The following is a 25,784-nucleotide window of genomic DNA, read 5'->3' on the forward strand; positions in this document are numbered from 1 at the left end:
GTAAGCAGGGAACATAGAACTAGGGGAACATAGGGATGACCCCATTTTAACCCACACTTGGCGGGTTGGGGTGTTCATTTAGAGCCCTGAATATGACAATGAATAATGCCCATTTTCAACTGGTTGCAGCCACCAAAATTGTGTTTTTATCAGAAGGCGTAAAATCTTCATTCTCACCCAGGTTAAATGACTCTGTGGTTGTGCCTGTCCATCAGCTTTGCTTCTGATTGACATTTATGTAAACATAATATCCAGGTGGACAAGCTCATTTTCACACCTTTTCTCTGCTCTGATGTCTTTTTGAGCTCAAACACTGTAAACAATCATCACCCATGCCGCAGCACGGTGCTGTTGAACCAGAAACACCATCGCCGCTGTTGAGCTGCAGGTACAGTATGAAAGAGTGAACTGCAGCCCTGACATAAGTTTTAAAAACACCCCATCAGTGATCAAAGCACCACACGGGGAGGCTCCGCATGTTAACAGGAGCACTAAACTGAAGATGTGAGATGTTGTGTGAGATGTTGTGTGTAACACTCTCAGATAGGGAAACTCAGCTGACTGTGTAAAAGGAGTTAATTACATTTCAGGTTTACCCATGTTTAAATAAAGAGTTTATTTTTGTGTAAAAATGGTTATGGATGTTCTCTTATCAATGAAAGGATGATGAACACTACAAATGTCTTTTGATCAAATATAGCAACATGCTTATTTGATGAAAAATCAAATTAAGTGTACCTTAACATTCCATTTTTCTTTTTTAAAGTTAATTTGTTTTGACACTCATTTTTCTCTTCCACTTCTACAACATTTGCCACTTATTTCTGCTATGTGCATACTGTATATCTCATTGACTGAGTCAAGTTGCTATGATTTGCTGAGTGGTGCAATGGGAACATTGCTGTAAATGCTTGAAAAGCTGGACTGGTTAAAATAGAAATTTTCTGTAAAAATGTAATACTTCTCAGTTATTTCTAAGTGTTATGTCTGACTCCAGGCAACTGGGCTGCGGTCCACCTATGTCTGACCTTACTTTATACTAAGGGAGACATAGAAAAATATCTTAGGTAAGGTAACAATTTTCTGCTGCTACCCTTATTTTTCATTCCAAGCCATACTGCATCCTAAACCAGAAGAGATTATGCATTGAAATGGGACAGTAGTACAGACCCCTCATAGAGTAAAAATGACCACGTAGGTGGCTCTATAATCAAGGCCAAAATAGTTTGGCCTTCAACTCCTAGAATGCACATCTCACATTCAAAAACCTTTTCTAGGTGTGTTCAGTACAAGCAGCTGAATCTTATTGCATAGGCCACACCCATTTCTACTTACTGTATATTTCACAAAAAACACAATGAATAAAGTAGGTTTTGCATTCATTGAATGCAAAACCTACTTTATCTCTTTCTCTACTCTAACTCTTCCTATGCGTTACTGTAAGTCCAATTGGCACAAAACTTAATCGATAGAATCTGCAGGCAATTCTGACAAAGAAGCTAGCTATTTCAGGATTTTGATTTTTCCCCCAAAAATGTAGATCTTACACTATTACTTCCTGTAGCTGTCAGAATGGAGAAGTTGCATATATTTGGCAAAATGATCTTAAATGAAATATAATGTCAGTTCCTGGTTCCCAATAACCTTCTGAGCCGAGGTACTACATTTGATGCTAGTCATCAACTACAGGGCACCACAAGCACAAAACGTTCATATCTCATAATTGGCTGTGTGGAATCATACAAAATTATTAGGATAGGATCAGGATACATTCCCGACTCCATCTGTACATTTTGGTAATGATTGATTAAAGCAGGCTTCGCCGATGGCAGAAAATCTAAATTTGCCATTTGTTATGTTCAAACAGTAGTTAGAAGTTAGAAGTCATACACAGCTAAAAAACAAAAAAAACACTTGTTTTTCACTGAATTCAGACAAATGTCTGCGCAATACAAATGATGGTCAATAGTTTTTTTTTTTTTTTTTTTATAAAAAAATATGCAAGTCAATTAACATAAATGTCTTTAAGGTGTGTTTTCAATCCTCCTTTATTTGGCCTCTATCCCCTAAATCATATGTTCCACAATTTTGATATGTGCATGAACATGGGAAGCAACTGAATCTCCTGATGTGGGCTACAACCATTTGCACATGCATTTTTTTTTTTTTCACAAAATCTCGAAACCTACTATTCAAACTCCATTCCAACTCGACAATGCAGAGAGCATTTCCCCAAAGACGTACAACATTTAGCTCAAATGAAATTCAACTTTGGTTCCTAGTTTTGCATGAAACTCAGAGAGGATTTTTTTTCTGTGTTGCTCCGAACATGGACTTGAATAGCTAAAACACACCTGCGTGACTGAATTTCAATGGGTCAAACAGCACAGTGGGCTTGGACCCCTTCCGTACCGGCTGCAGGTCTACTTGCTTTTAAATTCAAATCGAGATATTTAACCGTCCGTGCCTGACATTAAATACAACATCACACATGTAGTTTGCTTTTTACAAGATTTTTTTCTTTTCTTTTTTTTTTTTGGCTTCCATGAATTTGAGATCGGCCATGAATTCAACCAGACCACTTCAAAGCAGTGGTATCATTATTCTGCTTTGAAAACATTACTGTAGCTAGTCAGGAGGCAATCCTGTGTTTTCTTTACACACAGGGCAATAATGGCAGGCAGCATCTGCAGTTATGCATGAAATTATTTTTTACTCTGCTTGAATGTGAGGGGCTGAATAGTATTGAAAGGAATATTGCAATACTGGATTGAACCAAAGTGAGGCTTACTGAATGGAAGGAACAAGGACACTGTTCAAACAGTGATGCTCAGGTTTAATGGAGGCGGTCAAGTAGCAGCAGTGGACCAGAGCAGATGTAGAGAGTCAGGTTCATGCAGTAATGATACATGCTCCACTAGTGCAGTCGGTTAAGATGTAAGCATTTTAAGGCGAGACACTAAACACAAAAAGATTGTTTTTTCATGCAATGATCAGTTTTGAGATTTTGCGTTATTTTGCTTCCTTTTGTCGTCTTTCGTCAGTTGATTTCTCCTAAATTCACCAAAAGTTAACATGCTACTGTGGCGATCTGTGCCTTGCCTGCATGTTGTCAGGTGTCATTGCAAAGCCCTGAACCATGATGTAAGTTTCATCAGCAACAAATCATAACAATACAATTGACAATAACAATCTGTGGAATTTTACAATATATGTCTTTAAAGACTGTTTTCTCAAAATGAGTTTTTCCGTCCGTCCGTAGCTATTTTATCCCTTTTTATATTCTGAGGGTTTTTACAGAGGGGATTGTTGATATATTGTTCACAGCCTGATTTATGCAACATTATATTGCTAAAAACAGTGATTTGATTTGAAATTAGATTTTTTTTAGGGCTGGTGACAGTATTTTCTCATTTACAGAGTGATAATAAGAGATATCCAATATCCCCTAACTTCTGACTAATGTGTCAACAAAATAATTATATTTTATAATTCTAATTATCCATTGTTCAGATTTCTGTTCTGGAAATATTTGCAAATGAGCACATATTAGATATTGCCTCATTAACATGAAAAAAAAAATCTTCACCTGTAGTGTCTCACCTTAAAGTGAAAATTGTGATTCATATCTTAGCAAATTTTACTCCCACTTAAAACGTGTTAGGTTGCTTTATGTTCGTCTGTGATACAGTACATCGCAGGAATTTGATTCTATATTTCTTATTTTTCATTTTAAATGGTTCTTTTTGTTGATACATAAAATATGTGTACTGTAAAAGCTGAACAACGTTTGCACGTATGCAGTATTCCTCAGTTGTTAAGTTCACGGTTGCAGGAAGGGGTGAAGGCTTTAATCCATCATGACTCAATGTAACAGAACCAGGGACGTCGCTTGTGGTTTAGAAAGATACATTTTTCTGGTAAATACGTAATCATCACATGTGGAAATACACAAAGGACCGAAACAAACCAAATCTCTTTCTCCCAAAACAAATTGAAGGAGATATTTCTAGCCACCGGTTTGACTCAGTTGGCCTTGCTTCTGTTCTCTACCGTCTTAAATCCCCACATATCTTAATAATGTTCCCTCTCTCTCTCTTCCAAATCCCCTTATTCAATTATGGCAGCCTCTAATACATGTGTCAACATGTTTCATTAGTCCATCCTCCTCTCCCACCAGAGATTAGCTCTCCCTTCTTTCTTTTTTATTTACTAAATGCAGAAATATCATTTTCTCCAGGACAGAGGGAGAGAAAGTGTGAAAGAGAGAGTGATTATTTTTGTTCATTACATTTCATTCTAGTCGGCCAGCCCGAGCTCCTTCTTCTTTTCTTTTTTTCCCTGAAAAGATTATTAAATATGCGGTCTAAAATTTACTTATTCAGCTTTCAATTTTGCTGCAGTCTACATTTAAATGCTTGAAGAACATTACAGGGAGTGTGGTACTAGAGCGCGGCTTTAACTCTTGGGTCTCTAAACTCGTCGCCTGGAAAAAAAAAAAAGAAGAAGCTTTTATCATGGAGCAGTATTCATGAGCTTTATGCAATCGAACAATGCTAAGACTGTAGGAATAAGATACGGAGGAAGACTGCTCCATCTCAGAGAGTGTGCACCAGCGTATGTGTGTCATAGAAGTGGGTGATTAATTCCATGAGTGTGCGATCCCTTTGATGTTCCTCGTGGTAATTGTTGGGAAGTCCTGGTCCCTCCAGGGTTTTACAGCAGCTTCTGTATTGTTGCGCTTCCAGTCTAGAGGCCATGTGTAGGCAGGAGCTAGATTACACGTTACAGTACACGCATGCTCTGCAGATTTTATTTTTTATTTTTTTTCCCTGTGACTCTATGACTGTAGAGAGAGACAGAGCAGCTCGTCTGTTGTTATCATTCTCCTCCTGCTCCACTCATCTCTCCTGATGGGCTTCATCTCTCCATTTGCCCCTCCTTCCCTATATCCCCTCCTCTCTTTCACCACATATCCCTGTCTTCATCGGTTTCCCTCCTCTCCGCCTGATTTTGCCTCTCCGGAGAGGCAAAGACAGACATACGGAGAGATGGAGAGAGAGAAAGAAAGAAAGAGATGACGAGAGGGGAGCAGAAATGAATGGAGGGATGGAGGCAGAGAGGAGAATGTTTCTTTCACGTTTGAAAAGGCTTTGTTGTATAGTCACTGGCCCTTTGGTTATGCTCATATTAGCAAAATGCCTTTGGTCAGACGATTCCCAGTGAAGATATGTCACAGTCTATATGCTGCTTGTCTTCCTCTCGTTCCTCTTCCCTCTTTCATCAAACTATCGCAGCCCTTTCTTTCAGTTCTCGTCTTCATTGGTGCCATTGCTTTTTATTTTCATCCATACCTCTCCCCTCACCCCCTCCCTCTTTGTCCAGATCTATCCCCCATCCCTCCTCCCCTATTATATGTCTCCTCCCTCTCCCCGTTGCCCCCGGTGACCTTAATTACAACATGTAAAAACCTGACCTGGATCCAGTTTCCAGCCTCTGACCACACTGCCCCAAGATTAATGCTCCACGGGCCAAATTCAATTAAGTCTTCCTCTAAATAAGGACTTTTTTTTCCTTTTCTTTTCCCAAGAAGGAGGCAGAGCAGAAGGGTCACACCACTGAGTCTTGGAAGAAACCATTGGGGGTTATGCTTAACACAATTACACAACAAATAAAGGGCAACTGCAACAGGACTAGATACACACTTGTTTCTTTTCTTTTTTTCTTTTCTAAGTCTATTTTTGGGCAGGAAATGGGGAGGCAGAGAGAGGGGGAATGACATGCAGTAAAGGGCCGTCTGATACAGGATTCGAACCAGGGCCCTACAGGACTAGATAAACACTCTTATCAGAGATTCATGGGATTTTTTTTAATTTTTCATAATATCATTTGAGAAATGTTAGAATGTTTGACTCTGAGTTGATCCTGTTAATATTTTAATACTGATGATAAATAATAAAACTGCAATCACACTCTCAATTAACAGAATTCGCTTTGTTTTATTTCCTCAAATTTACTCACTCAGCATTTTTAAGTACTTCAACAAAGATTTTCTGAATAGATCTTTTTAAAAGACTCTAGTGATGAAAATATAAAAAATGATTTACTGTTGGACTGTTTCCTCAACACTTTTTTTTAACTGAGCAGCAGCTTCATCAGCAGCTCCCTTGCTCTCACTGACAGTTCACATGATGCTCTGTCTATTTCTGTTCAAATTTTGAAAATAAACCCGAAAAATGAGCTGGGTAACGGTTACATCATGATTAACACATGTTTGTGTAACAGAGTGAACTGTGTGTGGGCTCTAGGCTGCAGCAGACAACACACCTGGGTAAAGGCTGCGAGGCTAGATGCTCAAATCCTGAACATTTCTCTTCCTATATGTGATGGATGTTCACGGGATGAAGAGTGGGGTAATTGTGTGTACGACTCTTGCATGTGTGTGTTGCCCTTCTCACACACATAGATCCATATTCTTTGTTAGAAATATCATAAATGCATCGTAAACAGATGCTTTATCCAGAGGCAGAGCTGGTGAGATGAATGTGGGAGAAGCTTTGTAGTAATAACAAATAGGAAATCTATTTTCTTAATCGTCTTAAAGTAATAGAGGGTTTCAAAATCCATCGATACTTGGCACACCAGGCCCTGGATTTGTGCCCCTGAACAACAAAATAAAGTTTGGGAGAAGAAGTTGTACATCCTCCAACTTAAGGTTCACCTATGTCTGTGCATCCTTAAATCAGTCACAGCCCTAGATTTATCACATGGGTGTAATTATACTCACTAAGTTTGTTAAAGTGAACTATCTGGAGGCAAGCAGGCTCAAAATTGCATTTTGTCTGGACTTTTATCTAAGTATACAGCTATTGTTGGTCAGAAAAGCATGTTTCCAACTGTTGTGATGTTTTGCTGAGCTATCTATTGAAAGGAACTCTTAGTAGGTTAAATATTTGATGCAGTAGATTGGTTCGAACTAATGCTCACTCATAGACTTGCTGTCCGATAGCTCTGGGACGTCTCAGGTGCGGAGTGGAGAGTTGAAAGATTTATCCACAGAGTATATTTGATTTTTAAGGATTTAATGGAAAGTAATGCCTTTCTCTTCCTTGGATTTACTTCTGTCTCCAGGGTCAGTGAACATGAAGAAATGGGCAGGAGTCCAAGCTCAGCCAGAAATACTCCCGACTGCTTCGTATTTTACCCCAGGGACCCACTAGTTTCTAACCAATTTTTTATTATCCCTCTGCCTATTTCTAGTAGAGATAGATCATGCTTCATTGTTCTACATATTTTCTGGTGCATTTAAGTGTGATATTGGGAAGCTAATATTTGCCAAGACACTAAAATATCATCTTCTTTTAGCATGCATTTAACACAGCATTAAGTGTGTGATTGTTTGTACACCACCGTTCCATTTCTGTGCCCTGTATGGGGCACAGAAATAATATACATTATTTTGATATAGACAGCTGTCTTGTTTAATGCATCACATTTTTTTTTGTGATTTCAAGTCCCCTCCCCTTATTCCTATCAATTATGGAGCATGTAGGGGGACATTTCATAAAACTATAACCACATCTCTATTATTATCTATTCATTCTAAGCTGTTGAATACCATACAACATTTACATTACATCATTAATGCATTTTCTAGATGCCTATCTAAATAATATACTGTGTGATATAGGATTCTATTAAATTGTTATTGTGGTATCTTGGTGTACTAATTTATTTTCCAGGTTAGGTCCTGGCCACGTATCCATATCTTTTATCTGATATGTTTTGAACAAGACCTTTTTCTTCGACCTACCTGATCATAGTGATTATGGTTATACACGTTAATGAAAATAGCCCCAATTTATGTCCAATAATTATCCTCAAAGTAGCAGATTTAAGGTGATGCTGAACTTTGCTTTAGTCCAGTATTAATATAAAATGATTTCTGTGTTGACTGTTGACTTTGTGGCTGCTTCAGTTATGCTTTATTTGTCCTTTCAATTATATTTTAAACCCTGGCTTTGGGTTTAGATTCATCCAGACCTTAAAACTGAAGATTTGAACTTGTCTCTCAATTCGAAATCTGGGTTTGAGTTTAGTTGGATGATGTGTCATCATTCCTATGTTCATTATATCACAGGAAATGTTGAAATATTGTGGCATGACAAGAATTGCATTAGCGTCAATGGCGCTGGCAGCACTTGGTGCAATGTTTGAAGGGCCTGTCAGAGTGTATCAAGTTGAACATATTCACAGATACAAATAAACGTAAATGTATTTTCCTTCACTGAGGAGAACGACTGGAATGCAATTTCCATATAACTGTCAGCTGTGGTGGTTTAGCTGGTAAAAGGTAGATAGATAGAGAAAAGAAAGGTTCAGTAATGTTTGGGCTTCCTGAATTCTTGGTTCGACTCAAGTCTGTCTTTATATTTTGCTCTCGAGGCTATAATCCATTTTTTTTAATTTTTGAATCTGAGTATGAAAGCACTGCAGTAATTGCAGCAAGAATGTTTTGAACATAACAAAAGGGGCTTAAAACCAAAGTGTAATCGAGACCAGCAGGCAGCGTTGCCTTCACTGTGTCAAATACGGCACTGTGTGTTTCAGTCAACTGAGAGAATATGGCACACATTTTGTCACGCCATGCACCGCCGTCTGTGTTTTCATTACAAATTCACATGAGGCGAGTCCACAGCCAGCCCACAGTGTTTATGTCCTGCCAGTGAACACCACCCTCAGCCTGGTCGATTTAAGTCAAGGTGATTGGTGACTGGCTGGAAGGATAAAGACAGAACAATGGAGGAAGTGTCATATTGATACTCTGAAAAGCTAAAATAAAATGTCATGGGATCATTTTTTATTTTGAATGGGTTTGAAATGCACATCTTTTTTCAAGCTGTAGTGTAAAGTCACAATGCTAACATTATAGTTTTGTATCTCTTCTAAAATGCTTCAGCTATTTCTGCATTAGCCATTTTAGCTTTCGGCCCAAACTGAAAGTCTGTCAGGGAATAGCAAGGGAATTTGTTATGTGTGTGCGTATATGTGTGTGTGTGCCTATTGCCTGGTAAAGTGGGAGTTTGCTGTCTGGATGATGTGTCCTGTCAGTTTCTCTAAGTGAGGCTGCCAATAACGAGGTGTGACTAGCCTGGGAAACACAATGCTGGGCCTCCAATCAATCTGAGAGAGGGAGGTTGGGCGGGAGTCGGGGGAGGGAGGGAGGGCAGAGGGACCGGGGACTGTCACACACCTCACACTGTCATTTCTTCACCCTAGGGACTGGATGAAGGTCACACAGGGTTGCCTCAGTCCACCTCTGTCAATCAGCATTAAACTCATGACTGTGATTATGTCATTGAATGGAGTTAACTCATACTTACATCACTGACCTTGACTATTGATTCTGCTATTTCAGATATCATTTGACCTATAGGTGCTAATTAAACTGAAATTTTGACTTCACATCAGTCTTACAAACACTTTTAGAGGGCTTATATAATTTTATTTTATCCTGGGCCTATCATCTTTCACGTCAGTGTCTTTATTAAAGGGATAGTTCACCCAAAATTCAAATTTCTGTCTAATTTGGACGGACCAGGAAGAGGACGGACCCTGGTCTGTCCAAATTGGACGAACCAGGAAGAGGAGCCGCTGTAAACAAGCTTGAAAAATAGACTTATTTAATTTTTTTCGGAACAATTCCACATTTCGGGGCTTCAATACAAGACGGACATTACATACGAGCACTATGGAGGTATTTGGATGTTTTTTGGTGTGTCTTTTTGTTACTAAGAAAAGTGGTATCCATTTGCAACCGTCATATGGACATGCACTGCTACACCGAGAACCCCTAACTCTGAAACTTCTCCCAGCCCTTAGTCGACATGAGGGTGAGTAGATAATGAGTGCAATTTGAATTTTGGGTGAACTATCCCTTTAATGCTTAAGTTTGCCAGCTGTCTCAAAATAGAGGCAAACGGGCAACATTCTTCCTACTGTGTTTTTTTATTTTTATTTTCTTACATACAGTATAACCTGTTTTGAAGACTGGGGACAATTGCAAAACTTTTTACTCAGTTACTCAGAGACTATTTGGACCACACTCACCAAACTTTTACGTATTAAACTTACATGTGTCTGCTAATTAGCCATACCATTTAAATATGGTTACATATGACACATCAATCACAATGTCTGTTTGAATGGAAGAGTTCAGACGTTGCAACTGACCCCAAACCTGGCGACAGTTGCAACTCGGATCAGGGACGATTGCAACTTATTGAACACACATTAAATTTCACTCATTAACTTTTGCTTTTTGTCTCAATATGCATATCACTAAAATATGCATTGTTTTACAATAATACTATAATGTTATTATTTAGTGTATCCAAAGAACAGTTGGAGGTTTGAGTCAATGTGCAGATGATGGTATTACAACTCAATAGCCCAGTGTGATCAGTGTCATCACTCTAGCATGTTTCTGATGGGAGAAATAAGACTTTTCGCAACTGTCCCCATAACGTCTCAGTGATGACAGCGGGTATCAGATCAAAAACAAAGTAGTGCGGCGGAGGGAGACAGAGTTGTGTCGAGGCACAGATCTGGGGATTGCTCAAAAAAAAAAAGAATCGCAATTTGAACTGAAGTTCTCCAAGAGCACAGAGACCTCCGAGATTCTTTCATGGAAATATTGTATTTGGAAACAACAAGGCCTCTATACCGCACCCTAGACCCAGGATGAGCAGCTGCTGGAGAGGGGTCTTGGAGGTGACTCTAACTTCCACCGTCAGCCTTAAGAGTTTATATAGACAGGGCTGTGTTTTTACCAATCAATTGAATTCACTTTGTATCTGTGTGTGTGTGGTATCTCAGTATCTAAGTAATACAACTTTGGTGTGGAGTGAAAGACATCCAGTGAAACTCTGCTGATAACAGTGCGCTTTCAGTGATGTGGCCCCCACAGCCACAGATCTCCTCATCCCAGGTTTTTCCTCTGCGAGGACTGTGTGAAGCAGATTCAAGCTGCTTGTGGAGCTCCATCCATTTTCCACCGCTGCTGTGTCAGGAGAAATTCTTGCCTGTGTGAGGACTTCTGTCACCCTGGCCTAATGTCTCTGCAGTAGCCTCACAGACTTCAAACCCTAAACAGCCCGACCATGCCAGGACTGCTGAACGGAGGGAAAGAGGTCACTGTAAAATTCTAAATGATCGTCCCCTGGGAGCTTGTTTGAGATCAAAGGAGGTTTTTATTTAAACCATCATTTCTTATTAAGTTTGATACCCCTTTATCAAAAATGTTCATTCAAGCTTCATTCAGCTTTGTTCTGCAGACAATGTTGAACATATTTGATTGGTGAATACAAGATGTTACAGAGTAAAGTAAGGTTTAGTGATTATACCACCATTTAACAAAACTGTCATCACTTTGCCAGTGTAATGAGAAATTAAGGCAGTAGTGTTTGTGTAAACTCATTTAAACGCTAATAAGAGCAGCAGCCAAGGATTGTTTTATTCTCATTTAATCCTTATGTATGTAGTTAAGAGTGAGTAATGATAGGATTGAAACAGGAGGATTAAGTTTAAATCTATGTTTACTTGATGTCAGATTAGTGTGACTGTATTATCACTAATTATTACTTTAGATCCAGTCACGACTCAGACAGTACTGGAGTTATCACAGCAGAGCTGTTGCTGCCCATTCAATTTACAGAACAATCTACGCAGACTAGTGGAAGACACATTGGAAACCACAAGTCACACAAAGGGAGAAGTCCTCACCTCAGATAAAAAACAGGACCATTAGGTGTCCCAAAACAAGACCTTGTAACTGTGAAGCAAAGAGCTGCTGGAGAAGATCATGGAAAGTTTGACTTTTTCCTGTGATAGTTGTTGGGTAAGTGACCTAACATTTATAAAGGTTATTTTGGCACTTTTCCATAACACAGTTAAAGCTCTTCTCGGCTCAACTCCCCTCAATTTGAGTCGTTTTTGGTCATTTTTCATTTAACCTGAGTGCTATATAGTACTTCCTCCTCAACATGGGCGGGGTCATTATAGGATGGCTGCTACAGGTGCTCCATCTACCTCTTATTTGGATCCTCTCATCAGCTTCAAACACACTCGTCTACACCTCGTCGAGGGACCACGATGTGGTTTTTAACCAATTTGCGTGAAAGAACAACAGTCTCAGTACAGGTCAGTGGGCACTGTTGCCGATTTGTTTTTTTAAATATTCTTGTCGCGCTTCTCCAGTGGCGACATTCTGGCCAATCAGTGGCCGGCAGTTGGTTGACGTCGTGTTTTAGTTTCGGCTCAGCTCGCTTTGAACCTTGCCTGAGGTGTTTCCGAAAAAAGTACCAGGTACCAGGTACTGTCCCTAGTGGAAAACCAAAAATAAAAGAGTAGAGTCGACTATAGTGCTGTGGGAAAAGGGCCATTTGTTTCACCTCTAATGCCTTTTGCCAAAAAGCACCATTCACTTTGCTCTCTATTGGAGCTATACAGATTACACCCATTGTTTGGACTTTGTATTGTTATAAGGTCAGATGTGGGCACTTCATTTTTTAAGATTTTAGTGTGGATGATGAGATGGAATAAGAAGGACAATTTTTAAAAATAAAAATATATATGATCAATTTTATTTTGGTGCTTTGTGTTGTTGCCATTTTGTCACTAGACTAGACTCTATATTGCTTCAACACTGAATCTTCTGTTGTCTTTTGCCTGTTATGTTTTTGGGATGTCTGTCCATCCATCCAGCCATGTCATATCTCACACATGTTTACTTTCACTCAGTAATGAACAGATTACATTTTGGTGGACAAACATCAAAAGTCAAGGTCGCTGTGCCCTCATGAATACATCATGTCAGAGAACTTTGAGGTAATTTCTACAAATTTGGTACAAATGTTTATTTTGGCCTCTATGATACATTTATCAGATGGTTGTTAAGGGTTTTTTGTGACCATAACTACAAACATGCATGTAAACTGCAGCTGGACTGATTAGTGAAGTTAGACAACTGCATAGCACTTTAATATCATTCCAACTACAGTTTTCTGTTTTCATGCCATTATCCCCACTGCTCTGCAATGTTTCTAATAAAACACTGTAACTGCAGGTATCTCCATTTCATCTCTGCCAACATAGCCATAGCCAATTTAATGAGCTATTTCCCTGTGTGTGTGTGTGTGTGTGTGTGTGTGTGTGTGTGTGTGTGTGTGTGTGTGTGTGTGTGTGTGTGTGTGTGTGTGTGTGTGTGTGTGTGTGTGTGTGTGTGTGTGTTTGTATTTCTGTGTGCTGTAATCCATTTGTGTGTGTATTGCTTGCACATGTACGCGTGAATATCAGCTTCACGGAGAGATTTTCATTCTAGCAGAATCAAAAAGGGGGCAGTGGGTAATAGACTCCTTTAATTTGCAATAAGGAAGTGTTGATTGGTTCCCCACAACAAGGATAACTTAAAATAAGGTAACACTGTCAAAACCTAAACCGGAAGATTTGAAATAATATTCCTCATTATGCAACAATTAATTCATGTTTGCCCAACAATTTAGGCATAGGCATATTTAAATATTTTGCATATGAATCCCAAAATCCCATTGATATAATTACCAACACAGGAACAGAACGTGTCAGTTCTGATTAAAATATCACTTAAATCACTTGATGTACAGTGTCCAGGGATGGAGAACACTACTTTTTAATTAAAAAGGACTAATATCAATACATGTATTTATGTAAATGCTGCATTAAAAGCTAAATAAAAGTGCAGAGAAAATGAAATGAAGCCTCACACACAGTGGCTCTATAGACTGCCCTCAGTGAGCTCAGACAGAGAGATGGCTATCTTGACCTGGACCTAGTCTATTACATTTGAGGTTAGATACAGATCAGGCTGGATATTCCCTTCATTTTCCCTCCAGTATCTCCAAGGAGATCTACATTAAACCTGTCAAGAGACAATCTCCCAGGGCCTGGTGAACTCCATTCTCTGCGTGCATCGCTCTGGCCTCTCTGAAAGCCGAGGTGGTGGCGACGGAAGGGAACTTCATTCACATGGAGACCAGATAGTTCTGTGGGCAAAAAGCATCAGTGACTCCACAGGCCCGAGAGCCTGGGAATCTGTTGCCAGTTCAGAGGTATTTACTTGAACATGTTTTATGTCCTGCTGTTGAAATGGCAGTTTGATTTATTTAAGGGGCCCTTAATGAGTTTGTTGAATTTGAAACAGCTCCAGGGCTCCGTGATACGTGAATACCTTGGAGACTGCTGGGCCATGGAAATTGGCACATTTACATTTACATCTGTTACAGTAAACAAGGGAAGTTGATATTGTTGTAAATTGAATTTCAGAAAGATACAGCAGACAGTTTACTGTTGATTGTAAATTGTAATTAAATTGTTTGTGGTGACTATGTACTATCACATTTATTCTTAGCTTTAGTTAATGTGCCTGGAGTATTGGAATTACTCTTCACCATATGAACTATTACATGTAAGTTGTCTTGTTATGGGCTCCATCTACATTCATTAAGGTCAGTGCAGTTTGGAAGTTACAAATTATGTTAATCAGACAATGTCTCTTTGAACCTTATTTTCCTATTTCTTATTGTGTTGTGCTGATCCACAGGGCTGGGGCCTGGAGAAGAAGTAGAGTTTGTGCTCATGTCTCAATCAATGCAATGATAGTATTTCATGTTTTATTCAGTAGTTATGAGGTTTTATTTACTTTCCACTCAAGACCAGACTGTATTTTAAGTAACAAAAATAGTTGAAATATATATTTTTGGATTCACTCCATCCATCTAAATTTCAAAGATCGCATAAATATATGGTGTATCTAAGATGTGTGCATACATAGTTTTGGGCTGGCCTCTAACACTGTGGCCAGAGCTACAGTATACTGTAAGCACACATCACAGACTGACTGACAGGATTACAGTACACTGTTATTTACACTGCTTCATTGTTGTTTCAGTTCAGTTCAGTTCTGTTTAGCTCAGTTTCACTTCTTTGGACATTCTTTTTCTTTCTTTCTCTCTTTATTCTGACCAGAGGGCAGGTGGCCTGACATTCTGAGTGTTCTTTTTACAACTTTAGGGCAAATTTGTAGTCAAAATGGCTTTAATAAATATTTCATACTTCTTCTGTTTTCTCACAGACACAGAAAACATGTCAATGAGAAAAAAAACTTTTTTTTTTCTTCTGGGAGCCTAGAGGAGAGCGAAGCAAACAGATAAAGGACTGAAACACTGAACAGAATTCAAATAGCGACATGGTTCTGCCATTTACTAGGTTTTGACCTAGTTTTGTTCTCTGTTTTCCGAACCTCTGCATTTATTGCCATTTCTTCTGAATAGTTGATCCCATCACAATCAAGGTTTGACCATAGCGTTTGGTCGAGGTCAGTAGTTCACTGGAGTGCCTTCAGGAAAATGAAGCAACGGCTTTCTCCTCTCAGCAGTTAGCACCGAAAGATTCATTTTCTGCTGCTGCAGAGATTTTCTTCACAGTCTAAACTCATCTTACCATCACATATCACACTGCAAGACATATTAAGTTATTAGGAAGAGAGTAGAATCTTTCCAATAGTAGTTGAAAAAATATATTTTTATTGCTATTTGAGCCTGTAAAATTTGAAAGTATTGATTTCTATGTTTCACCTCTTGTATGATGGCTCAGAAATTAATACTTTAATGTGTAGAGGGTAATCCCAGGAAACATTATCTTGTATTTCCAGTTAAAGTTCCGATTTATGTTTAGATGTAAACATTTAAAGATATATTTCAAAGAATGTATCCCTGAAAATGTGCAAGAACACTCTGAAATTTGTGGTTCTAAATTGTGGAATTAGACCTTTAAACTGTATTTCATCATCTCTGAGTTGAGGGTGTTTTGGGCAGGGGACCTGGTGACTTCTTGCAGGCTGTGTGTACATTTCAGTTTTGATTTTTTTATTTACTTTTTTTACTGAGTTGAGAGACAGTCAAAGCTCTTCTTCTAATGTAAACACTATGTTAAACGTGTTGTAATGTTCAGTGTAATCTCTTGCCCACTGAGCGTGCGGCCCAGTGTGTGTGGTTGGTAGCAGTTTTCCAGGCAGGCAGATAAGGATCAGCAGTGACTGAAGCCTGGGGTTTGTCCTTCCTTGAGTTGTGAAGGACAGCCTTGGGTTTGAGAGGAGACTCGCATTGATTTTCTTGGCTTGGTTATGTGATGGCTGCGGCACCTGCCTCTGATCGTTAACATTGACCAAAACCTTTTTTTTTTTTTTTTTTTAAACATGGCTGCCCCGACACACACAGATACATACATGTGCACACAAATGCACAGATTTGAAGGGAAAGGTGGTGTTCAGAAAGCAGAGCGGCCCCTAAATCCTCCAGTAAAAATCATCTAATTCGCTAACATGTCACACGGCCTCGCCTTTACCAAATAGGTTTATTGATTTTTCTCTTTCGAGATGTTTTTGGGCCCCGTGCACTGGGAACAAACACTGTATTAATTCTGGCTACAGGGTAATCAATATAAATGGCTGGCTAGGCATTGTTTGATGAAATGCGCATAATCAGCTACTTTACTTTTAACTCTGGTAATATAGCATCCAGCCCCCCCGATTAATTACCTTGTGATTTTTTTTATCAGGTGGTTTTTATTTAACTTGCATGGGTTTGCCAAGCTGAAGGAAAAAAAAAAAAAAAAAGTTACCTGCAGAACACTCGATTTATCTCAAAAGAGAATTGTGTATTAAACCTCCACTGAATGCCGGTATAGCCTGTTTGAAGATTGCTATATTGTCAGTTTATAAAAAAAGTACTGTACAAGAGAGAATGGGAAGTCAGCTCTATTCATTGACATGCACATTAAAGCAGCCAAGCTGTGTGTGCGATAGATTTCATTTATTCTCGACAACTTTTTTCCTCCCCTTATCTTCCACAATCCCAACCCCTTTCTCTTTCTCTCTTTAAAAAAAAAGAAGGAGGTTATGAAATTTTCAGTTTCAGCCACCTTTCAAGTTTAGATCCTCCTGCTTGTGAGGGCTGTGGGGTTGATAGGAAATGCACAGCGATGCTCTCGACATGGTGCATCGGAGGCTGAATGTCTGATGTGGAGATCAGGGCTTGTCTCCTGGGAGGTGCCGGGGATGGATAGATGTCAGGTTTTCCATTCTTGCGGTACGTTCTATCATCCCTATGTGTGCTACACTCTCATTACCAACGCGTGGCTGGAGTAAACAGTCAGCCCAGTTTGGGATGGACTACGGGCAGGGATCAGAGTTAAATGGCAGTAGGTTGTGGGAGATGTTATGGGGAGGCAGAGTAGAGGCTGCATAGAGATGAAGGGATTATGGTTATGATTCAACTGCTGGTGGCAGTGAATGTCTGCTGGGGATAGAGAAATATATTCCGCCTTTGTGTTGAGCCACGTAGGAGCGATGAGCTGGTAAACATCTTGCTTCGTGACAGTTAAAAAGTGGGTACTGTGCAATTGAGAGGAACCATTTTACACAAGTTTTTTTTCTCCTGGAATGAGCTCTGGAGCAAAGCTGGGGTTTAAAATCTACCAATGAGTAAGTCTGACAGCTAGTCTTTCAGGATGTAACTCAGGTTTACAGTGGAGACTGTTCATTGATGATCATTGACCCTTTTGGGTTGCAATAACCGTTTAAGATCAAACTATGAAATCTACACAATATTTTCTTAACCAAATTTGGACCTTGGTTATCATGGTAACCATAAACATAGCTGTACCGAGAATGGTGAACCAACTGTCATTAGTTACTATAATAATGTCATTGTCATGACTTGGCTTGGCTTTGGGTTTAGGCACACCAACCTCTTGGCTAGGTTTGGGATGAACTTCCTAAACATCTGACAATCCTTGCTGTCATGGTTATGGGAAAAAAACACATTAACTTCACATGTGAAAATTTTTGCACATGGGAAACATGTGGTTTTGGCCCAATTTTATGTGAATCACATGCGAATTCCCATGTGAACCCATTTTCCACATGTGGTAACATGTTTTACACATGTGCAATACATGGTAACACATGTGGTAACATGTGATTACCAAATGTGATCACATGTGTTACCATGTAGAGCACATGTGTAAAACATGTTACCACATGTTGAAAATTGGTTCACATGTGAATTCACATTATATAATTGGGCCAAAACCAATTTTTTCACATGTGAAAATAACATGATTCACATGTGTAAAATTTTTCACATGTGCAAATAACATGATTCCCATGTGCAAATCTTTTGTGGTTTTTCTGTAAAGGTGGTTCAGGTTCCTGGAGACTTTAAACCCCTCCTGGACTTGATCATTTTATACTGCATCACTGCACTTTCTCCTGTCATGATCGCTATGGCCACTAGATGTCGGTTAGCAACAAAACACAATTATTGGTCATAAAAACCTGCTGCAAAGATGGCCTATGGGCTTTTACAGTTTTGTAATTTTTAAGCTACTGCTAAACATGGAACAGCATGAACTTGCAATAATGTGGAAGAAAAGAAAATATTTTCTGACATGCATGTTATTTTTATTAGTTCACACTATCCATATAATAAAGGCATCTTCAGGTCATAGGTTTTGGTGGGGTACTGCAAGGGGTTGGGAAAGTGTGGAATGTGTTGTGTGCTTAAAATGCTTTTTTTTTTGGCTGCAAAGGAACACAAAGTGAATCAAACTTTAAGAAGAACAAATCTGCTCTGGATTGAAACACATTTGGAAAAATATGTCAAATGGACAAAAGGTCAGGAATCAGACAGAGGGAAAGAGGTGTTGTGTGATTAAACAGCCGTGGTCGTGGTGCAAATGTGAACACAGCAGCATCAGAAATAACATCCAGTGTTCAAAGCAACATCAAAACAAGTGCAGACACATTTTCTCTTGACAAGGAAGTCTGACACAGATTTTCAGGTTAAATCAGAACGTGAACTGTATAGGCCTTTAAAAAATAAAACAACAACAGTCGGAGTGCCAAACAATGGGAATGTCAGCAGAGTGGTGATGAGAAACTCTGCACATTCGGCAACACTTTCACCTTGAAGTGTTAGTGAATGGGAGTCAGGACACATTTTGCCTTTGTAATTTGACCAGCAAACACATTTCCAATAGAATCAGCATTTTTTTTTGTTTTGTTTGTCTTTTTTTTTTTCTTTTCTTTTTTTACCCAAGCAGAAGGGATAGCAGAAAAGTGTTACCTTCAGCCCCGGGGTCAGGTCGTCGGGGTCAAAGGTGGTCAGAGGTGAAGGTCCAGGACGTGAGCCATAGGACAGGACAAGGGGTGGGACACACATTGGTGGAGGTCACAGAAAAGCACAAACACATGGCGGCAGGGAGCGGGGGAGGAGAAGCAGGAGGAATGACCAACAGAAATGAAGACATGTTGGAGGGAGAGGAAGAAGGAGGGGGGGGGGGGGGGGGGGGGGCGGCAACGGGGGGGAAGATGTTGCAAAGGGTTGAGAGTATAGGCAGCGGAGAATTTAGGAAGAAATGGAGGGATATGGCACTGAGGAGGGGAGGTAAAAAGCAGAGGAGGGAACTCTCGTGGGAAAGCGGCAAGTTTTGAGTGGGGCTGGCACGGGGGAGGAGGAGGGGGGCGGGAGGCGAAGAGGCTGAGTCAATTCCTCTAAAAAACAGAACCAAAAGAAAAAAAGGAATGAACCCATACCTTGGTCGTTTAACGTCAGGTGCGCCAGACCTTGAAAGGGAAAAAAACAGAAAAAAAGAACAGAAAGAGGAAGAAAAGAAGGTCATAAAAGGCACGGGAAGAAAAAAAGCATTGTCACAACGTTGGACTGCAGTTTGTGACAGACATCCTGGGGCAGACTCGGATGTCAGAGTTCAAATCAAAGGTAAAAAACGAGAAAGAGAGAGAAGGAGAGATAGAGATAGAGAGAGCGAGTAGTAACAGAAAACAAGCAAACACTTCTTGAGTGAGGTGTGGGGGGTTTTAGAAAAAAAAGCATTTTCATTTGGCGCAACCCCCGAAGGCTATTGCTCTCACAAATGCTTTTTTTTCCTCTGGAGTACTTATGGAACACACAGAGAACTGTTTGGCAGAAAAGGCTTCAACTGGATTCCTCATCTCCTACTGTACTCAAATCAGACATAAAAACAAACTTAGCTCTGCAAGGTCTCACGCACAGAGAGGGTCAACCAGGAAAAAACGCTACAAGATAAAATATTCTGTCTCATCTATAAAAACCCAAAGCCAAAGTTTATATCCCAACACAGATGTTGAGTGTGCGGCATCACAGCAGCCTTCTACTGTACAACACACATCCAGCCAACAAGTGTGAATCAATAGATTGAGGAGAAAAGTCCACAGGAAGACATTGTCTGAATCAGGCCACAGCGAACCATCACACACACACACACGCACACACACACACACATGACAACCCATACATGCAGGAAGCAGCACTCACAACAGCATCACTCTTCGTTTCTCACTGACATCATTATAATAGCTCTGGTCTACATCAACACAACAGCTTGTGCACAGCTCATATTAGCTGCAAGGTACCGGTTGTAGAAATCAAACTGAACATACAGTACTGTATCACGTCTTTGTGACTTTTACTGAGAGTGAACTATAGTTTCACCTGTGGCTCAGAGTGTTCACAGGTGGAATACACACAGGTCACATGACCAATTATAATCCTCATCCTGGGTGAGGGATTCCTCTCCTATTTCTCAACCTGAGGTTTCTCCTGTTTTTCCCTGTTAAAGGGTTCCTGGGAGTTTTTCCTCAGTGGATGTGAGGGTCAAAGGTCAGAGGATGTTGTAATGATGCTATTGCAAAGACCTTTGAGACAAACTGTTTGTAAAATGGGCTATACAAATAAAACTACCTTGCCTCATTTTGTTATTGTTCTTGTATTTAACATCTTTTCAAAGCTTACTGTTTCACACAACAGTTGACTTCTACATTCACAACTGACTAACTGTTCAAACTCTTTCTTGTATTAAAGGGATACTTCACCCAAAATCGATAATTCACCAATTTTCTACTCACCGGAAGGGTTTGGATAATCAAAATGCTTTTGGAGTTCCAGGGAGGGTCCGGCTGGCAACAAATGTTCATATAATGGCGGCGGATAGTGCTCACTTTTGAATCGTCCAAAACACACACTATGAAACATCCATCGTCTGTACTGACCCAAGTGTCCTGAAGCCGCCACATGGAAAAGTTGTCCGGAAAAAGTTAATGTGATCTCTGTTTTTAGCCTTGTTGTTGTAGTAGTAGCAGCTCCCAGTGCGATCATACATCCAATGGTTTACAATGATGAACAAACATCTCACAACAAATCTTGTGCATTGTCATGGATTCAGGACACTTGGGTGAGTATGGACGAGCAGTATGGAGGTATTTGGATGTTTCATAGTGTGTGCTTTGGACGATTCAAAAGTGAACTCTATCTGCCGCCATTAGATGAAAATCTGTTGCCAGCCGGACCCCCCCTGGAACTCCTAAAGCGTTTTGATGACTCCGAACTCTCAAAACTCTTCCTTGACATGATGGTGTGTGGAAAATTGGTGAATTATTGATTTGGGTGTTTAATAATGCCATGACTTTTGATAATGTGCAATGTTATTTTCAGAAGATGATCACCAGTGTAAAAGAAAGTAAAATACCAACAAAAAAGAGGAGAGTTATGACAATGATAATTGTTCATGTGACCTACCTGTTGACTTAAGTGAAATGAGTTGTTCACTTTCAGTAAATCTCCACTTCCTGGTTGAAATAAAAACAAAGCCAATCCGGTCACAGTGCAGGGGAAACAGGAACTACAGTGAAAGCTTTGATTAAAAAGACAGAGTAACTTCCTCCAAACTAACTGAATCAAAAATACTGAAAAAGAGCAGAAGGCTCTGCTGTCTCTGAGTGACCACAATTAAAGAATATTGTCTCTGAAACAGTTTTATAGCAGCGGAGTTACAACCCATCATAGCAACTCATTGTTTGTTACCTTTATAGCACCTGTTTGGGATGGCTGCTGTACACTGGACTATGAGAGAACATGGCTGGCAGCAGGGATAATAATAGCAGAAGTCTCTATTCAAACAACTAAGCAGCAACTGGCAGTGTCCATGTACTATAAACATCCAGCAGCGTGTTGTGTGGATAGAAGTCTCGGAAGTAAACCTTAAAAGAGAGAGAGAGAGAGAGAGAGAGAGACAGAACTAAGAGAAAGATGAAACATGTGGCCTAGAGCTAGGTTTATTCCCGAACAAACCAAATGGCTAAAGCAAATTGGATTTAACCCCAGGCAGCACAGAGTATCAACAGCATTATGTCTGTTGGACTACAAGTCCCAAAAGGTCAAATCCTTTCAAGCCGCCTGTCTTTTCTTGATCAATAACATAAACACTCTTGGCCCTACCAGCCAACGGCTTTATCTAAATAACCCTTCAGTGTCATGGAGGGTTGTATTCTCCATCCCTACATGAACATGACTTTATTTTTTTTTTTAAATATTTAGCTCTTGAATTATCTTAAAGGGACATTGTGTAACTTCTCCTGTTATCTATTCACGAGAATCGATTATTTCGTTCAAAAGTATGTTTTTCATTAATCAGTAATCCCCCCCATCAACAAACTGAAGTGTTCCTTTCAGCTCTGAATTCGCCGTTCATATCATTCATATCTACATGGAGCGGGTAAGCTCGGTGCTGGCTGCCATGTCGTGTCGCCATGTTTTTACGTCTAGTGGCAGCGTGACGGTAGGAAACCACGGAAACTCACCGGAGACACCGGAGCTGTCGGCTCAGGTCGAGGTGGCGTCTGTGAAAAGTCACCGCGGTAACGCAGTGAGGAGGAATGGAGCGTTACACTGATGCTGCATTCACCTGCAGTCGGGCAGACGGCCGCCGGTAACAAAACAGGTGTCATTTTAGTCACAGAAGTCGAGAGAAAGCCATGACGACATCGCCATGACAACATATTGTCACGGACCACTTGTTTACATAGAGGCTTGTTTATGCCGTTACGTGCAGCGGCTGTCGTCCGTCTGCCGTCTGCCCAATTTCACGTGAATGCAGCATGAAAAATACGATTGAGTTGCTTGCGATATACAACCGCAACGCTAGATGGGAGTAATTCCTACACAATGTACCTTTAAAATAACGCCAAAAATTATTATCTTGATATCTTCAATTTAAGGCTAGGGTAAAATACGACATCTACAGTACAGATCCTGTTTCCTGAGGTTGATGGTGTTAAACACCAACAGGTCTGGTAATGTAGGAAGCATTCAGCTCTCTATAAATGCTAATCATTCAGCTGCAGAGCTGTGATGACTCAATGCAGCCTTTCACTTATCCTCTCGAATCAAGGATGTGCTAAAATGTTGTTTTCAGAACTCTAGACGGCCTTTGAAGCTGCTCTAATCAGCGGCAAAAAACGCCGGCTTCCGTGCAACGGCGAATGCACCAGGGTTCGGCCTCTGTGAGGTCTGCGCATCAACATTTAGGCCGCGGACTGTCTAACTGAGGTGTTCTGCTGTCGAGGAGGTTAAGTAAACATCCAGTTGCTGTCTGCTTTTTTCTTTTCTTTTTTTGTCTTGCAAGAAAAGAAGAGAAAGATAGTGTCTAATGTCTCCCAAAACAAATTAACACACAATCATTGAGGCTTGTTGTTAGTCTGCAGAGTGAATGCACAAAACACATTTCTACCAACACCAGCGCCAAGCAGGTAAATCAGAATGCACGGAGTACAGAAGCTCAAATGACTCTTGACTACAAGCTGTTCCTATTGTCCTGTTCCTTAATAACATCTGTGATTCAGGGGCAGAGGAAATGTACAGGCAGAGTGTTTTATTTATCTGGCTGCAGTCCGTTTCCTGCCGGCCCTTTGCAGGGAGTCCAATCATTCTCACTCTGCCTCCCTCTGTTTTTGTTCCCTTGCTCATAATCCATTAAGGAGATAAGGCGAAGGCTCCTGCAATGAAACAGAACGGTGCTGTCGCTGCATACCAAATCATTCAAATACCCCACCGCTCCCTCCCCCGAAGCCCTCCATCCCCCTCTCCTCTCCCTCCTGCCGCCTCATCTGAGTCTCAGATAGGCATAGACGACAGTGGCACTGTTTTATGGCAGAGAGGAGACAGGGAAAAGGTGAAGATGCGCAGAGAGGAAAGACAAGGCGAGTTGTCAAACGGCATCTCCGCAGCCAGAGTGGAGCCAGACAGGTGTGCCAAAACAGAAAAAAACAAATATATTCCAAATCTCCCATCAGTGGGTGAAACACAAAATTGGAAAGTTGTGATTTTATCTGCACAAAATGCCAAACTTTTTTTTTTTTTTTTTTCACTTTTCACACAACATTTCTCCCACAAATCCCACACACACATATTATGAGGTGTTGGCAAATGTAAGATTCCTGCCAGCTCTCACCAGCAAGTGGTGTGAGAAGGGGAAAAGGCAGCGAGACTGAATATCCACTGTAAGACTTCAGAACACAGCAGATGATGTGGAATAAATACAACTTTTAACTACTGCTCTGCATCCATAGTGGAGCACAACACACACACACACACATATACTGGAACTATCTGAACATTGCATCTTCAGTTCTGCAGTGACTACAGATGGGAGTGAGCAACAGAACCGGAGCTGCTCCGATTGGCTGCTTGTGACTGAGTGACAGATGGAGCCGGGTCATAATTCTGTCATTAGCAAGAAGACATATTAATCTGGCCCACTCTTCTTCCTCTCTGCCTCCTCATCCAGCCCCTCCATCAGGCAGCTGCAGCCGCCTCCTGCTCTCTTCTCCCTCATCTGCTGTCTTCTTGTTGCTCTTCTTTCGGGTCTGATGAACACAAGCCACCACTGTTTTGCAAACCGCAACTGATTTCATTCAAATGACTGCTGGTGGCTCTAACACCCAGTACAAATGATCATTTCTGGTGCCCTTCTCCTTGTAATGTAATTATACTGATTTATGTTTCTGTTAATGTTTCTTTTCATTCTTTCTTTCTTTTTTTCATCTTACAGTTATAAATAAAGATATTATTGCATTTTATAAGTGGTGCTTCCTCTAAAAAGCAGTTCAAAGGTTTATCTTAGACACTGCCCAGAGCATCCTCTCCTTTGATTGGGTCCTACATATGTAAGCCAATCAGAAGAGAGGAGGCTCCTATATGTATGGTCTGTTGAAAGAGATATTCTGATTGGCTGTCAGCTTCTTGGGGGATTTGATTAAAATATAGCACATTTCAGGGTTGGACGGTGGGTCTGATGGGGTTTGATGACTTTCTTGTGACATCACAAAGTTACAGGAAGTCCTGACGGCTTGTTTTATGGTTCAATTTCTGAATACAGGCTGTGTGCATTTCTCTGTGGACTGAGGCTTTGATGCTTTCACAGTATTAACTAATTTGTAATCACACTACACATGGACATCTACCTTTATACTGTATGGAGCTTTAATACAAACATCTACCTTTATACTGTATGGAGCTTTAACACAAACATCTACCTTTATACTGTATGGAGCTTTAACACAAACATCTACCTTTATACTGTATGGAGCTTTAACACAAACATCTACCTTTATACTGTATGGAGCTTTAACACAAACGTCTACCTTTATACTGTATGGAGCTTTAACACAAACGTCTACCTTTATACTGTATGGAGCTTTGAGAAAAAGATCTCATATGGCAGGAAATATCACAATCAAATATTGACCCACATCCACTGAAGGTGAGTGCAGATTGATTATGAAGTCAATATCTGTTTGTGTATCCCACTTA

The 25,784-nt window shown here is 40.3% G+C and overlaps 1 protein-coding gene across 1 annotated transcript in view; it reads right to left on the bottom strand.

Annotated features, from left to right (window-relative positions):
* The window catches only part of nrxn2b (neurexin 2b), a gene marked incomplete at its 3' end in the record, with an annotated part of 720,187 nt that overhangs the window by 561,458 nt on the left and 132,945 nt on the right, over positions 1–25,784 (bottom strand). Inside the window, exon 2 of the mRNA XM_083993168.1 lies at positions 19,694–19,741. Coding sequence (XP_083849294.1) covers positions 19,694–19,741 — 48 coding nt within the window. The remainder of the gene's footprint in view (positions 1–19,693; positions 19,742–25,784) is intronic.

Source organism: Trachurus trachurus, assembly GCF_905171665.1.
Source record: "Trachurus trachurus genome assembly, chromosome: 18".
Classification (NCBI taxonomy): Eukaryota; Metazoa; Chordata; class Actinopteri; order Carangiformes; family Carangidae; genus Trachurus; species Trachurus trachurus.